Below are 17,584 nucleotides of genomic sequence, written 5' to 3'. Positions count from 1 at the left end.
ATTGATAAGCATAAGAAGTTAATTTTGACAGAATCAAGCTAGCGGTTTCCCACTTCTTTCAGTGTTTGTACTAAGCTGCTGGTTTTAGCTTCTTGCCGAACGAGAGAAGAATCAGATGTCACAAAAGTGAAAAGGCGAATGTGCTAAAATGTTTTCTACTCCTTTTACCAAAGTCATTTTCCCCATTACCAAAAAGATAAATTCCGGTACAAAATATGTATATAATAAAACCCAGGAGCCAATTTCCAGATACAAGCATCATTTATTAGCTTTACATCGTGAGTAAATGTTATATTGCTTCTTAACCATCATTCTGTACAAATTCTTTTACAAATGTCAGGTCATTGAATGGGATAGCGGCAGCTTCAACCTTTTTATAATTGAAAATACAGTTATGCCATTCACACAGTAAATGCTATGACTTTACAAATTAAACAAGGTACTTACAAAATAAACTTGGTTTAATATCATTTGAATAACCGTTAATACAGTGTGTCATCAGTATATTCATTAAAAAAGTTGGAACTTAAAAAAGATGTTCCCTTCCTCCGTTAACTAACCCTCATGTCTTGTCCACTTTAAAGAAGGAATGTGACAAAGATGACATCTTAATGTCCTTTTATATAAACAGGCCGTAGCGTCATTTCACCTTCCTTTTCAGACAGGGTTCAGCTCAGGTGCATCCTGGGTGGAGTTGCTGTCTTTTTTGTATCTACTCGTTCGGGTTCCTCTTTCATGTGGTCTCGTCCAGGTGTGAAATGAATCCTCCTCAGTAGTACGAGCTCAGGTGGGAGTGGGTGGCGGGATGTCTGGTCATGGCTGACCCAGGATAGATGGGGCTGTTTGGAGAGTTCCAGTACGGCGATGGAGCGCTGAAAAAGTTGCCTGGAGACACTGGCATTGGTGCAGGATGGCCACCCATGAAGTTCATTTTGGGCTGGTGGCTGTGGTAGGGCTGGGCGTAAGGCATCTCAGTCTGGTACTTAACAATCCCCCCCTCCGCTGAGTGATTCTGGTGCGCCTGCGAGATGCCTTGGAAGTCAAACTTGTATGCGTAGCGCTTGCCGTGCACCTTAGTCATGATGTTCTTGTCATAGTAGTAGCGCAGAGCGCGGCTCAGCTTGTCATAGTTCATGTTGGGCTTGCTCTTGCGCTCTCCCCAACGCTTGGCCACCTCGTCCGGGTCGGTCATCTTGAACTCGCCGTTGGTTCCCTCCCAGGTGATGATGCCGGAGTTGCCGCTGTCGGACAGCAGCTCCAGCAGGAACTGCCACAGCTGGATCTGCCCCGAACCTGGGAGGAGAAATGGAGTTAAATAATGTATTCTGACTTCATTGGATTGTCACACAAAGGCAGAACATGTGAACAATACCACTCGTGGATGTGTTCAATGTTTGTTTCTAAGTGATTGATACTTAATATTGAAACATTTTTGAAGGATGTGATCAACCCTGAGCAAATGAAAATCCATGACCACTAGTTCGCCTTAACGTTAGTAATACAGTTTCCAGGAAAGCAGGAAACAAACAAAACTCCACTTAATGCATCCAGTTATTCCAGGACCTCGGACAGCACCTCAGTTATATATTTTTTTTTACAAAGAAATTAGGATTTTTGAGTGGACCGTTTTCTTTCCTAGTACTACGATGACATCATATAGTCGGCTTATATTTGTATTCCACTAAATGTGACCTTTTCACTGCGTGGCTTGGAAAAAGGGACAGACATCGGGGCAGAAACCTACCCACAGGCCTGTGAGCGCTGGGGTCAGGGAGCTTGAACGGACTTTGTTTGCCTGTTCGGTTCTTGGACGAGCTGAGGGCTTGGCCTTCTGTGAGGAAACAGCAAGGCAAACAGTCATTTTGGTGAGAGGGAAGCCAGATTTTGTTTCAGTGTAAGCGTGATGCAATTCTGCTGGAACAACAGGTGTTGCTTGAAGTTTAAAATGTCCATTCGGGAAATTAAGTGCATGTGTGCCAGCCCTTGCTTGCTTTCTTCTCATGTTGCCAAAGCATACAGTGTAAAGGCCTCATTTGTGTAATTCTCGTTAGTTTGATCTTTTGGTGCTTTAGATTCTTACCTGGGTTGGCTAGTCGACTGCTGATGGGCCCTAATGTCTGATATGGGTCTGGAAAGAAAAAAAGGCATTTTTTTTTATTTCAACATCGTTAAAGCCCCTTTGGATGGAGGGAAATATTAAACACATAGCTTACATATAAAAAAAAGTACATGTAACTCCTTTTCAGATTTAAACTCGCACTTTGGGTTTCAGCTTGAACATGTTTACAACTTTGATGCTGAACATAATACCTGCTTAATTATGGAAAGCATTGTGTTTGCATAGAAGCATGCTAAGCAGACACATCCTGTTATCTCCAATCTTTGGAAACATTGGGAGCTTGACTGGACTAGCTTTATGTGATTTCCAATATCTGCTTAAAGATAATTAAATAAAAATGTGGCCTACATACCTTGGACAATTCTTGGAGCGGGCTCTGTAACTCTTGAGCTGTGTTGGTGCTCCATGGAGGGACCTACAAGTAACAATAAAAGTATTGATGTGAAGTGCTTCGATACTCAGTTGTGACCTAGTTTTTATTGTTAAACCTCCATGTGAAATCAGTAGTTCATGCATGAAAACACTTATCATGATCATTAGTTTCATATCGTCCCTGTGTTTTGTTGTCTTACCTTTTGGCACTGCGCTCATGTTGTTTGCCGGCCAACTGCCCCTGCAGCTGATCTCATCAAAACCGCTCTCTGCACACACACAAACACAACAGTGATGAGACCAGACTTTGGCTGGCACGTGGCGTCAAATTGGCTTTGAAGTGGATAGTGGGATGGCTCAGCTATAGCAGGAAGGACGTGGGTAAATGAAGACCAAGACAATAAGAGCTTGGAGGTCTGAAGATGACCCAAAAAGTTTCTTTTGTTCGGGCCACCCCTGTCGCCACAAGATTGTGAATTGTGTCCCAGGAGCAGGACCCATACCCCCCATTTCCTGCGCCTGTGCAGCTGTTTCCTGTCTGAAACTGGCTGTTGAGTTTTGGACTCATCAAAGTTTTGTCAACTGAGGCCAGTGTTGTGCCAAATAACTATTTTGACTCGTGAAACTATGTAAGCCGGTTCTGAAACTTCACCCATTCTTTTTAAATCCCTTAATCTGTCAAGTGTCATTCAAATCAACTCTTGCTTTGTGAGTGGTTTGAGAATGTGAGCCTGATGTCTCACACCCAGAAACACTCAAACGGGTCTCAACAGTGTGACTAACGGGGAAAATAAAAACATTAAATAAAACAATTAAGTTACTTTCAGATTTGAAGAGAATATTTGTTATGTATTAAAATCATGCAGGTAGTCTTTTAGTCCTACTGGAGTTGAAAGTGAATTCTCGTAACTGTTTGCTCATAATCCTTTTATAAATCATAAATATATTAACAACAAAACATAATCTGCTTCATAATAACGATCAGATTTGAAGCACTACACAAGCAGAGAAGCCAACACTTTTTGAATTGGAGCGTGGATGATCTCACCTGCTTTCACCTGTAGTCTGGGTTGTTGAGGCGGTGTGGTGTTGGTCGGAGTTGTGGAGTAAGAGAACGTAGGGCTACCTGAAGTAAAAAAATAAATGTTAAGTAAATGGATATACACCTGAAATCAATCATGCCATAACAAAATGTATCAGGATTAGTATTTTGAAAGTAAAGATAGCCGTCAAAGGCTTTGAAAGACAGGAGCGTTGTTGATTGGACTTGTATTATATTATAAGATGTTGCTGTTATTTCGTCCACCCCCTTGTATATCGTAACGTTACTTTGAAAATTGGAAAAAACATGGTGCCTTCTTTAGCTGCATTTGTGACACTGATTTGCAGAAGCAAAAACGCTGCAAAATGATGTAATGCGGCACGTATAAGAAAACATGATGACATATTGTATGCAAAACACAGGAAGTGTGTTAGCAAAGAGGAAGAGGTCACAACACTTCCTGAAGACACAATTCAGTAAACATAATGACAAACGTTACAGTCCAAAACATTGAACTGTACAAAGATAAAAGTGGCAAATCCTAAAAGGCAAATATTTAATTTTTTGCCTAATCAACCAACTAATTAAACGGTTGAGTAGTATGTTAATTGTCAATCAGTGCTTCATGTCTTTACCTGAATTTATTTCTGATCCTGCTTACATACGAGTAAAATATGGGACAATAGAACAATGAAAACCCTTCGTACATTGTTGAGTTAGACGAGGAGAACAGAACAATGTTATCAGCTAAAGGGAGAGGGCGAGATCTTACTCTGCCGGAGGTAACTGAGGTGTGAGAGCAGGATGTCTGCGTTGTAGGCCGACGTGAGACGCATCATGTCTTCCTTGGTCATCTTGCAAAGGGCCTTGCCGTCCAGCGCTTGGAAGAGCATGACGTCCACTTCCTCCAGGACGTACTCCTTTATTGCCCAGTCCAGCCACTGCCTCACGTGGTCCTGTGTCCAAACCTCTGGATCTGGCATCAGAAGCACACAATGATCAGAAAAGACTCCAGGTAATGAGGTATAATAACGCCTCACAATGTTAAGGCATCGCAAGTTTATTTATATAGCACCTTTCAACACAAGGCAATTCAAAGTGCTTTACAAAAAATGAAAGACAATAAGAAAATGGCATTTAAAATCAGTCATTAAAAAGAAAAGATAATCAAATAAACATTAAAAGAAAGAAAACATGGATAAAAGTTACAGTGCAGTCTAAGATATGAATAGTTCAATTAAAAGCAGCGATAAAAAGAAAAGTCTTCAGCCTGGATTTAAAAGTAGTCAGAGTTGCAGCGGACCTGCAGGTTTCTGGGAGTTTGTTCCAGATATTTGGAGCATAACAACTAAACGCTGCTTCTCCAGGTTTAGTTCTGACTCTGGGGACAGAAAGCTGACCAGTCCCTGAAGACCTGAGAGTTCTGGATGGTTCAATTTAGCAGGAGGTCAGAAATGTATTTTGGGCCTAAACCATTCAGCTTTATAAACCAGCAGCAGTATTTTGAAATCTATTCTTGACGGGGATGTGATCCACTTTCTTAGTGTTAGTGAGGACTGGAGCAGCGGTGTTCTGAATCAGCTGCAGCTTTCTAATATATTTTTTAGTGATAGAAGACTGATTAGAAGACTTTTGTTATTTTAAAGGGATTAATATTATTTTAGCTGGCTTAAAGTTTCAGCATACTATCTGCGATTCTAAATGTAAGTAGATGGCTCTGGTAGTAGATGGCTCTGGTAGTAGATTGCTCTGATAGTTGTTGAATGAAGAGGAGCCGTACAGTTTGCTTAGAAGTGGATTTTTTTTAATATATATATATTTTTTTTTATGCTCCAATGTGCTTTTTCAGTTTCAAGTGTGACTAAGCACTTCCATTTTAAACATGAATAATATTTGAACTCGTGAATGTTTCTGTACAATAAGAGAGAGGAAGTCAATGTAATCATGAGACCGTTTTTTTTCCTTTTTTTTTTTTAAATACAATTTTTTTTTAAACGTCTTTGTTATTGAAAGGTTTGTGGACAATCAGTCTTATTATAAGAACTCAAGTACTCAATCTGTAAAAATTGATGCATGTTTTGTCAAACTTTTTTTTGTGATCCATTCATATTTTTTTGTTTCAGAAAATGTTTTTCAGCTTTTGTTTTATTACATCTTTTTAAAATATCTTCAAGGGCCTTCATTAAAAAATGTGTTTTAATGCAATGTCAAAAACAGATTGACACATACAATTTGAAGTTACATTTACTGTTAATAAATAGTGTTTTTCTTGTTTTGTATGTCTTGCCCGGCTCTCCATAGGCCACCTCTTCCGCCAACTATATCCCCAAAGATAACAGGAAGTAAACAAATACCAACGGTTAATGCTGAGCTGCGCACAGCCCCTGAGCCTTCAGGAAAGATACAAATATATTGTTATTTGTGGTGGTTTTGACAACACTGACCGTGTTTATGTGAACAAGGGGGCAATTTAAGATTTGTCGCTTTTCATATCCACATTTGAATAAGAGTTGAACTCAATGCCTTGTTACAGCATTGTGATATTATTTATCAGATTCAGGACGGTAAGCTAATTTCCACTAGCACACAATGACTGTAAATTGCCCGTAATATTAGGCAGGAGCCACCACACCCTCATGTCCTGATTGTCCTTGGTGAACACATGCCACTGTGATGCAACATCCGTGAATTATGAAGCAAAATGTCCCGGTGCTGTTGACTCATTGAAGATTCTCTTCGGTTTTCAAAGAGCTGAGTTTTAAATTGTTCACTGCATGCCTCCGGAGCACGTCTGGGATCCCTCCAGAGAGTCTGACTCACTGAAACGTTCTGCTTTGATATGCTATAAATGAGTCTCTAAGGACGATGGGATCCTAAAATATGTCGCCAGGTTAATTTTTAGATGGCTAGACCACTGATTCATAGTGAGGATGAAATGGACTAAGCGCAAGTTGTCTAAATCCTAACTGTGACTACTCGGTTAGCAGTGACACACCACTGCCTTTACTCCAAGTTGTGTGTCAGTGCTTTTATTCTGCAAAGAAAAAGGGAAGTCCACTGCTCACAGTTCAGCTGTAGAAAACTTTCTTCAGATCATCTATTTAAAAATAAGGTCTTTTAACTTCGACTGGTGTTATTTTATGTTTTGGGACAAATGTTACCTTTAGAGACACATTCTTATTCAACTTAAGGATATTCTGTTTTGATGGATACGGCTGATGTTATTCTACACTTTCCCCTACTGTCAACAGATCACATAAAGATGCATTACTGTCTCTAAGCTGGCTGACTTCCTTTGACACTCAGCCCCAAGCTCATTCATTCCTAATAAAGATGAGAATCTTTAGTTTCATGTTTTTAAACGGCTTCCTGAAAGAGATATGCACTGTAGTTTAACAGTAACTCAAACAGGAATACAAGTAAATGTTTTGGACTATATTCAGCTGTGGATTAAAATACATCAAGTATTTACAGCAATAGTACTGCTTGTACTAGGATTGGTGGTTTTGTTATGGATTTGGAAAACAATTGAGCTCTATGTATCAGACCTTGGAGACAGGTAATACTGTTTGGTTTAAGAATTTCTCTGGTTTTGGTCTTTTCATGGGATGAAAACAAGTGAGTATTGCTAGTTGGAATTTTCAGACTTTGAAGAGGATTTCCAAAAGCTAAAAATGGACTCAAAGTTAATCCCCTTCTTAAAACCAATTATATGTTTTCCAATGTAAGCTATTGTTTATCTGTGCCACTGGAGAGTAGTGTAGTAGTTTGGCGGAAAACGCTTTGTTCATCTTTGATTGAGTCATTGATGTTGCACAAGCTCCGTGTGTGACAGCTCTAGTGGTATTGGTCTTGTGAGGATGGAGGCTGATGGAGGTAAAGTGACTCACCTGCTGGCACGATGACCCTCTTCTCCTCTGTGGCGCTGCTGGGGGGGGTTGCCGTCTGTGGGCTCACGCGGGGCTCCGGATACGAGGCCTGGTACGGCATCGGGGCCCCGTCGTTGCTCATGTGTCTGGAGCGCTTGTTGACGACGCTGCAGTCCACAGGGGACTCACGGCTTAAACGGAAGGAAGAGAAAAGTTTAAACCTTTCAATGTTATTTAGAGTCACAACACTCCCATGTATCCTCTCATATAACTTATTGAATCATTTCATATGATGAGACGTGTTATTGTTACTAATCTGAAAATAGATTTCACACTTTTTGTTGATACAAGGCTATTTCCTCTTGCTCTGTTTGCCAGTATCTGTAGCTGACAGAAGAAAGATTAAGTCTTAAAACTGTTTGAAATCAACACGTAGAGATAAGTTGTTTTAAACATTTACACCAAGTAACTTCTGTTGATCCAACCTGTATGAGCACTGAGTTTTTATTTTTCTACATAGCAGCAGTGGAAAGAAGTACTGTTTTACTTTAGTAAGAATACAAAAGTATTATGAGTAAAAATACTCATCATGCAGGAAGACGGCCCCTGTGACTGATATCATATACAAGTATGACATCATTTGAATAAATAGTCTTATGGCATTTTAATGTTGTAAGTGCTCAAGGTGGAGTCATTTCTATCTACATTAACACTGATTATAATTTAAGCATTATCAGCCAAAACATGAAAAGTTAAATAACTAATAAGAAAATAAACAACTTTATTAATTCTTTTTTGTTGGGAAAATTGATTATTTTAACTTCTAACAACTCAATCTTCTGAAAAATGATATGGGACCACAATGAGACCCATTCTTTGTGAGGGGTCACACGAAAAAGGGTTGGGAACCGCTTGTCAAATTTTTAGCAATCTATGGTATTTTATGCTTTTTTTAAATGTAAATGCTTACTCTGGAGAGATACTGGTAACATCTAAACATCACAAACAAGTTTTAATAGCATAACATTGAGATCTTAAAAGTACCAGTAGCTCAAAATGCATGCTTTTACTAGATTACTTTCCACCAACCGTTTCCGTAATGATTCTTTTAAAAACACCCACATTTGACATTCAAACATAAGCACCATAAGCATAATGGATGTTTAAGGAAAACAAGACTCATTGTTAAATTTGGAGAACAATAAACAAACAGTTTTAGGGTGTGGAAAAACCCAGATGCTGAAACGCACCATGACAAATCTATAGTCACATATTTCGGGAACTTGGGACCCCTGTGGCCTCGGCCCCTCTGACTCACCTGGTGCCATTGACGTGTTCGCCTCTTTTCCCAGGGTTCTGAGCTGCTGACCCGCCCCACTCGGGCTCGGTGGGCTCGGGACTCTTCGAGGCCTGGCTGAACGCGCCGGGCGATGTCATCTCGGCCTTCATGTGCACTGCGGTGTAGGGCGGCTCGAATATGGGCTGATCCTCACTCACCACTGATAGCGCTTCCTGTCAAACAGAGCAACACCGGTCACCGTCTGCCATTAATGTGCCGGGTCACAACCTGTGGAAAGTGAGATTTTCCATATACAGACTAAGCTAATGCTTCAGTGAACAGAAGTGAAGCTTCATCAGCCACTAGAGATATAGAATTTATAGTAACAGCACAACCAATCAATAGAGAAGTGTTATAATAAAGTTGTTATTTACACTGGGCATAACCACTTTAACTTGTGTAAGGCTCAGTCTTAATGGAGAGGTAAAGAAATATCCTAAAAGTATATTGAAGGACAAACTGTTATCCCTTTTTGTTAGAGGATTTGGTTCTGAGTCATTATAGTTAGGAGAGGATATAATAATGATAGAAGAATTCATTTCTCCATCTTGCTATATTTATTTTCATTCATGAAACATTGTAATGAAGTTGAACTATAAAGATGATTTGTTGCCAGTTCTTGGGGATTTTAATGTGTTGTTCTTTTTGTATTTTGTCCCCTATAATTGTCATTGTACAAACTGACTTGTTATCAGCAGAGCTCTTAAATTGACTTGCTCTGAAGAACTTGAATAGTAGATTTTCAGAGTTTGGACCATTTCACGTTTGCTCTTAAAGTGTGTAAAGATTCAAACTGGCAGATCTCTGCTTTCTTATCATACACCCCAAATACCTCTGCAACACTAACCCTGGCTTTGCTAAAGATTCAGTGGTGTGTTTAATCTAAACAACATTGGAGATACTTAGGAGGTTATCACACCATATAGGAGTGAAATCAGAAGTAAACTGTTCAAGTAGTCAGGAGACTGTCTACTCTTTAACTTCAGTAACCACAGTTTTATTTTGTCGTTAGGATTGGGGTTACAGGGGAGGGAGGGGTGTTGGCTCAAGGTGGAGTTTAATCGAGATTTAAGTCAGTCTTCCTGCGTTTAGCACCTTCAGCGAGGCCTCAAAACCACCCCTGAGATGCCACTTTCATCCCACGCACAGGGGGGGGGGGCAAACACCGGACCTGTTGTTCTGTCTGCTGCTCACATTAAGTGTGTGCATGTGTGATGCAGTCTAAGTGGGTGCAAGTGCGTGTTTGTTTAGAGGAGTTGAGCATTGTCTTTGGACCTCGTACGTCAGTGCCGTGCTTTTTCAGTGGCCTACAGGAAACCTGGCCGCCATGTGCAGAGGAACCTTTTGGCACAGGCCAAGGGAGAGGAAATGGTAGAGGAGGGGGCACAGTGTAAAAATGTGGGTCATTTTAAAGCTGGAAAACAACCCCAAAGGCCTGTGGTCACGGGAGGAGAGGGGGTCGGGTTCATTGGACAGCAAGAAGACTATAGCCCTGATTGAAGTGCCGCCTTTGCATTGTGTTTTTTCGTTTTGTTTGTTTTTTGCCTGTGTGTGTTTTTTTTTTAGCTCAATTGCTGCCTGAGCATTGTAAACCACATCTTAATGCATGGCACACAGTTTGGCATTTCCTCGAAGCTGCAGATGAACTGATAGAGAAGTCAGCAGTGTGAGATCTCAGCACCCCACTGCTGAATTGAGTATTTGCTGCTGTGTAAATGGTACGACCTTTTTTATAGCAAGCACAAGTTGAAGATAGTTTAAAATACATTGTTACACTTTACATTGAACAAACATGAACTCCTATTAGTTCCTCAAGATTTAAGAGACAAATATTCTAAAAACATATTAAATGTTATGTTGTAAATGAAAGGATTTAACATTGTACAGATGGCCTTTTTTGATCTATAAATGTTTTCTTACTTGTTAAAGCTTGCGGCCTTCATCACAGAACGTCGCCAAAACATGCAAATATTGGGTGTGATGAGTTAGAAGTAGTTCATTTAGATGAAAGTAGAGATGAGAAGACGCCTACAGAGTGTGAGCTCACTTCTTTCTAACTCCACACCACGCTTTTTCTTTTTACACGCACTGTCCCCCAACAGACGCTGACTTAAGTGACATCACTTGAGGCAATTTATCAGACTTTGAGCAACAAAATATGCTTACAACAATCTTTAACATATCCATTATCCCCCCACAGGACACAACATTGTATTTATGAAATGGGCTGAATTCAGCTTTAAATGTTAGGCTTAGGGCTATAAATGATGTCGATATGTTAGATGCAAATTATTTTCCACGCTAACTAAATGCTAGAATGAATATATGTTAAATGCATTTTGTCATGTGACAGAAGTGTTTCACAGGACTTCATATTGTCCTGCTCAGCTTTCTTTTGACCGCACGCCCTGTTTTCTTCTCCTTCAGCTGATTGCTTTGTTTTACTTCTGGCATGTTGTTCTGTTTTCCCCGGCCTTCCTCTCACACTGGGTGGCTTCAGAGCCCCATTTCTCTGTGCAGAAGTGAAACAGTCGGCTGATAAAACAGACAACTGACAGCAGATTCTCATGCAAAGCCATGATGGTTAATACTTTTAATAGAGATGGTTAAATGTATTATGTTTGACTTGTTTTTGGTACTCAACGCTCAAACTGTTGATATTATCGGAGGCAGCTCAACTTTTCAGTTCAGTACATTTAGTGACATGCTCATGCTTTCACAACACACCACACACACACACACACACACACACACACACACACACACACACACACACACACACACACACACACACACACACACACACACTCCCGCTCTTTCTTTATCTTCCCCTTGCGCTCGCTCCCTCTCTCTCTGCACACTGATACAAATATACCAAAATGTGGCCTGACCGCTAATGCCACAACTGACTTCCTGTTCAATGTGTTTCAGCTTGTTGCTCAGTGACACAGAACAACTTTTAAAAAACATGACCCTAATGACACTTTGCTTGTGCCTCGATGTCCTAAAATGTTTTGTTCGGTGTGTTAGTAAACACTTGAACACCTTTTGATTCGTTCCAAACATGAAATACTGCATGGAAACTTTTTACTTTAAGTCAGCAGCTCTGCAGGTTGCATCATGCAGTCTTGCCCAAACCAAGAGAGTGTGATGTTTACGAAATGGACGTTCATTCTTCTTAGATCCGTATTAAATAACTTTTTAGATTAACTGCAGAAAAAGGCAAATCCTTAGTATAATTCTGGCCTGACTTGTATTACTTGATTAACCCTAACAGCTCCAGCTCAAACTATAGGATTCTACCTATTTAAAGTATTTTTTCAGTGATATATCAAAAGGGATATTACAAGACACCAGGAATGAAATTATAAATAACTGACAGTCATGTAATGAATCAGACATGGAGGGGGGTTGTAGTGTTTTAAAGCTCAAAAGCTCCTAATTTGAATGCCATGGATTTTGATTTAATTAGATAAAATGTGCTCAAAAACATTTTGAGATATGATTTTGTATTTGTAGGTAGAGCAGCAGCTTGAGTGACCTATTTTAGCCTATGGCTGTAGCCTATCTGGTAAATGGGCTGCAACTATTTTCAGAATTGACTGACCTGCTTATTAATTACATAACATTTTTTTATGTTGTCTTACCAAGAGTAAAAACAAGGAAGTGATTGCATTTTCTACAATGTTTGCACAACAAATATAACTTTTTTTCTCATTTGATTAACTTGAACCTTACATTTCTTGCTTTATGGATTTATAAATTGGCGACATACAAAACAGTTGCAAATAAATATGCTGTCAATCACATGATCAGATAAAATAATATAGTTGTTAGCTCTAAATCCAGGTGCTCTCAACTGGTGAAAGGATAAATCTGAGGAAACACCAAATACTAGCAACGTAGGAAAGCAGATAACAAAACCTTACTGCTGCACAGAATGTTTTTACATTTTTCTTTCTAATCTTTCCCTTTTTTTCTTGTTACTTCATTTAAAATGTTCCTATAGAGCTGTACTACACATTGAAATAAAACAATTGGGAGAGTTCTTTGTTGTTTGATCACAAGAACACACTTGCTTTGTTTAAAGGGGCTTCAAGTCAAAAAGGTTGGGAACCACTGCAACCAAGGATTTAGAGAACATCTATTACATCAACTATGATTTGTATTTAGAGTCAGGTTTGGAAACACCAATTACTTTGATAGTTTAAGTGTTTAAAAGGTTGATTTGGTGCCATATGTTTGTGGCATTATCATCCCTCCTACATTTGAAGTGCACTGCAGCCTCATAATGCTGATTTCATCCATGCTATTTTGGTCCATCCTGTACAATTCCTTTTTGGATTAATGGATATTTAAATATTTGGTGAAACAAGCACAGATATATTTTTCAATTTAGATTAACTGATCAGTAGAATCATTTACAGGCTTTATAATAATAACGTAATGATTCCTTGGTCTGTTCTTTCTTCCAGCCTTATTTTGTATGTGCTTCTAGACATTAAAAACGTTTTTAAATGTCACTGAGCTCCTGTTAGCAAAATGGCTTCCAGATAGGATATTTTAATCTGTCAACTCCTCTCAAGGCTATGGGAGAATATAAAATGAAACGAAACTCTTCTAAAACAAGGTGTAGCCTTCAGTAACAGGCCAGAGATCAAGTTGTGCAAAGGCACAGCCCTCCGTGCTCGCCATGTCTGAGGCAAGTGGCAAAAAGCAGAAGTAAAAGCTAAGCTGATTTTGCAAAGGCCTGAGCAGCTGCACTTTGTGCTACAAAAACACGCTGCGGTTTCCACAGGTCGGGCCTGGCTGATCTCAGACCTGCAGGCCGCAGACAGCCTCCTGCACCTCCCAGACTCTCTGAGGGGACAATGTGGAGTTTGGACAATGCAACGCCTTAGTTTGACCACTTCGTTTCTTCCAGGAGAGGCTTTGTTGCCTTTTCACCATTTTTTTTTCTAGTTCACTGAGCGGAAATGTGTGCGGAAAGTCTGAGGTTTCTGACAGGAAGCCTGCTGAGTTCAGATAACGACACCTGACAAGTGCTCCCGTTTGCAGCAATAAATTATACTTAAAATAACCTCATACAAACAATCTGCTGCGACACAGTACAGGAGACTCATTATCTGAATGATTATGTTTTTAACTGATAATTCTGAATATGGTCCAGCATTTAAACAAACTAAAACATTAAATAGATACACTTTTAAAGGACTACATTAATTATTTAAGCTTTGGTAACAGGATGTCCTCCTTTTCCTGCAAAGGACCGTAAGTTGCTATTTTTCTATGAAGGAAAATAATGTACAAATAATGAACTTAACTAAAATGCTTTCATAGACATATTTTTTGGAAACTAAACAAGAGAGACACAAGTATGGTACAATAATAGTTCCTCAAACCACTGAGAACTTTTATAATTAAATGCATTTCCTCTTGTTACAATTGGCTGAATAAGACATTTAGTTTTGGTTGACGTATCAAATGTTTCGTTATGGTAATGTCATGTAAAACCAATTATTTCACATTTTAAACATCGCATGGGATTTAGTAAACGAATTTAGTTAACATCTTTAAGATTCTCCCGAAGATTACAATTACATTGTAATGCAGCAATAAATATAAAAGCCTTCAGGCAAATAGTGTATATTACACCCACATTCGATGAAGAAACATAAATAAGGCCATGTATTTAGGCAATTTGTGTCCGACACCATCAGATAAACATTTTGTTTTCTTTCGTTGCGCAATGAAGAGTTTTCAGCGTTAACTTTAATTAAAAAGTGCATTTCGATTTGAGGTTCTGACACGAAGGCCTTTTTGCATTTAAGAGAGGATACGAAAATGAAACAATTACTGAGTTTTGTTTGTCCGGATAACTCAAACAGAAAATGTGAAATACCAGTCATCTGATGGAAATGAGTCCTCCTCAGCTGAAAATGGACTAAGTTGATCCATGGCGCCTTCAGTGACACCTGCATGCCTTGTGCGCACAAATTAAATCCAGCATCCTTTAATTCACGAATTATTCGTTAAAGTTCGTAAACCTGCTAAATATTAAGTTATCTCTGCGTTATTTGTGTGTATGTGTTGAGGTTCCGTGGATAGTGAGCTCCCATGTAAAACATCAATCAGAAGAAAAAAAAACTGAAACGATTTTGGAAATCCTCTTTTACGCGTGTAACCGGCCACCAATTAGTGTTTTTATCTGAGTGTAAAGATGTAGTGGTTAGTTGTGTTATTATAGAGCCGACATACAACCACGAACGGGAAGGAAGAGGAAATTTTGTACAAGAAGGAAAGAGTGGGGAGCTCGCATCACCGCTTTGACTCTCTCACTCAGCGGGCTGGTGGGTGGCTGTCATTTTCACCACAGCAGCAGCATAAAAAACTATTAAACACTTACCTTTATCGTACAGTCCATTGCAGCAGCTTTGCAGTCTTTGTCATTTAGTCGTTTTTTATAAATGGTGCAGATAATTAAGCCTTCTAACCTCACTTCAATGCATGCAGGGGTGCATTGGCTCTATGGCGCAAACCATTGCAGTTACAATTTTTTGCTCGCAGACCAAAACCGGATGACAAGTTTTCTCTCTCTCTCTCTCTCTCTCTCTCCCCTCTCTCTCTCTCTCTCTCTCTCTCTCTCTCTTTCTCTCTCTCTGTAAATTGGGAAGTGAAGTCACCGCTCTGAAACTACTTCTCATGAAACAACAGTCACTTACTGCTCAGAAGGGCAAAACACAAGCTAGTTTGTGTGTGTTGCAGCAGATTCATGTGTGGACATTGGAAAACATGACATACTTAATATCATTTAAAACAACACTTGATTAGTGTTTTGCAATAGTTAAACAGAAGTGAAAGTAAAAGGTGCTGAATACTGAAAGCCTGTAAAGTGTCAGAACAAAATAGTGTTGGTGGATACAAAAAAAAGAAGATCTCTACAAGATGTGCACTTTTGGAGATATCATGCCATATACATGCTTAAATGGCACAATAAACACCAGCGTATGTACCAATCAATTCACAACAGTTTATAAGATTGAAACTGCAGTGCAGACTGTCACTAAATACCCATGGGATGTGTCTAACTCTAACTGCTGGAGCCCTATATTAACTTCAGATTTTGAATATGTGCACAAACAGAGGTTAACATTGATGTGTATTTCTTAAAGGCCATGGACAGGAGAAATACATTCAGGAAGTAAATCATGTTTCAATGCTGGTCACCTAACTGTTGTTTTGAGACAGACCTGATAACATTTTAGCTTAGCCTTAAACTTAATGAATGTTCTTGAAAATAACCAAATGTTAGACAACTCCCTTCTTCAAAGATTACACATTATTTATATTTTATCCACAGCATCTTCCAACAAATACAATCAACCAAGAGGATACGCATTCAGAATACTGCAGGTACTTAAGCATCAAATAAGCCAAACTATTTAAGTTAAAAAACAGAAAGATCAGAACAGAAATAGAGCAATTAATTCCTTCCCGTCTATAGGATATAAAAAGTGCAAAAGCAACTAAGCAGTTTTTAATTACACTTCCTGTTTCATTCAGTGCTCATTGATTGAATAATTGTAAAGTAAGAGTCATTTTATACATTTTACTTGAGGTGAAGACAACATTCTTGTTGACGTTTTCAAGACTACATTACTTCAACATGGGCAAAGTCAGTGGTGGAATATAATATAGTAAATGTACAGAAGTTAAGTACAAACTTTAGATACTTTTACAAAAGTATTTTCATGGTACTTTTTACTTACGACATTTCAGAGGAAAATACAGTATTTTACTTTTTACTACAAATATCGGCAAATGTACTTTACAAACTAAACATATGAAGAGATATGATTATAGATAAGCCAAAATGTCCAAACATTTGGAACTTTGGGGTTTTGTGATGGCATTTGTCATTATTTTAATACGTTTCACAAACTCATGGAACAATCACTGGAGGAGTCATTATAATCCATTCGTAAAAAAGAAAATGCACGAGGAGTAATAATCCATCAAATACATTGTATAGGCCTAATACTGTCACAGGGCTCGAGTACTTTTACAATTTTAAAATGACCTCATTTTGCTCAACTTACACAAAGGCCTACTTAGGTTTCTAATGCAGGAACATTGTGTGCTGACAATAAGGGAAGATGTAAGTGTTTTAATCGAGTTTTAGCATGAACAATGACTTTATTTCACGAAAACATGTTTTCATGAAACGTCCACTGCTCCAGTGTGTGCCATTACAACTTTTATTTTTATTTACATTTCCCACAGTTTGTTGATGTTTGTACTGTTCCGTGACCGTTTACTTTAACCCCCTGTTACCCCAGGTGGAGTCCTGATAGTTGACTGCAGACGGTTGTTAATCACTTCGTGTTTTGTAACCTTACCCCCGATGTCCTTTTCTTGAGGAGGGGCTCCAATCACGACTCCCGTCTCCCACCGACGCGCACGATTTCACCCAGCTCCACTTTTCCAGATGTGTGTGCGTGCACATTTGTGTGTGTGTGTGTGTGTGTGTGTGTGTGTGTGTGTGTGTGTGTGTGTGTGTGTGTGTGTGTGTGTGTGTGTGTGTAGTTGTTTGTTTATACAAGGCCCTGGGGTCGGCCTTATCTGCTGCAGCCACTCACGCCGTGATTCAGACTTTCTTCAGCAAGTACTTGTGTTTTAAAAAAAAAAAATTACGGGCCATTGTTGTGTCGAATGGTTTCTAAAGATACAGAGATTTTTTCTTTCTTCCTCCCACCTAATTAGAAACCGACTGCTCTGATTTCAAAAGCCTGCACTTCGTCCGCACCCAAACATTGGCTCAGTTATTGAGTCCCGCCTGTCAG

General features: G+C 39.2%; 1 protein-coding gene across 3 annotated transcripts; it reads right to left on the bottom strand.

The window, feature by feature from the left end:
- Positions 1-242: 242 nt before the first annotated feature.
- On the bottom strand, positions 243-15,296 carry fli1rs (Fli-1 proto-oncogene, ETS transcription factor-related sequence). 3 transcript variants are annotated; one of them, XM_010765774.1, is made up of 10 exons: positions 15,148-15,296; positions 8,721-8,914; positions 7,424-7,593; positions 4,306-4,509; positions 3,540-3,617; positions 2,692-2,760; positions 2,472-2,534; positions 2,081-2,128; positions 1,745-1,831; positions 243-1,293 (listed from the first exon to the last, which is right to left on the bottom strand). In XM_010765774.1, exons 1-10 carry the CDS (start codon positions 15,163-15,165, stop codon positions 770-772), a joined length of 1,455 nt encoding a protein of 484 aa, XP_010764076.1. In that variant the 5' UTR covers positions 15,166-15,296; the 3' UTR covers positions 243-769. The 3 variants fall into 3 exon arrangements, with proteins under 3 accessions (XP_010764076.1, XP_010764077.1, XP_010764078.1); XM_010765775.1 differs by lacking the exon at positions 15,148-15,296 and adding an exon at positions 14,644-14,909; XM_010765776.1 differs by lacking the exon at positions 1,745-1,831.
- Between the last annotated feature and the right edge of the window lie 2,288 nt (positions 15,297-17,584).

The sequence above is a fragment of the Notothenia coriiceps genome, unplaced genomic scaffold, assembly GCF_000735185.1.
Source record: "Notothenia coriiceps isolate Sejong01 unplaced genomic scaffold, NC01 NC01_scaffold00002655, whole genome shotgun sequence".
Classification (NCBI taxonomy): Eukaryota; Metazoa; Chordata; class Actinopteri; order Perciformes; family Nototheniidae; genus Notothenia; species Notothenia coriiceps.
This window is presented reverse-complemented; position numbering and strand designations above follow the sequence as displayed.

Excerpts from the sequence above, each read along its gene's own strand:
- fli1rs (XM_010765774.1), bottom strand. Across the intron at positions 2,761-3,539 it reads CAGACTACAGGTGAAAGCAG|AGAGCGGTTTTGATGAGATC; the intron begins GTGAGATCATCC and ends GTGTGTGTGCAG. Across the intron at positions 1,832-2,080 it reads CAGTCGACTAGCCAACCCAG|AAGGCCAAGCCCTCAGCTCG; the intron begins GTAAGAATCTAA and ends GTTTCCTCACAG.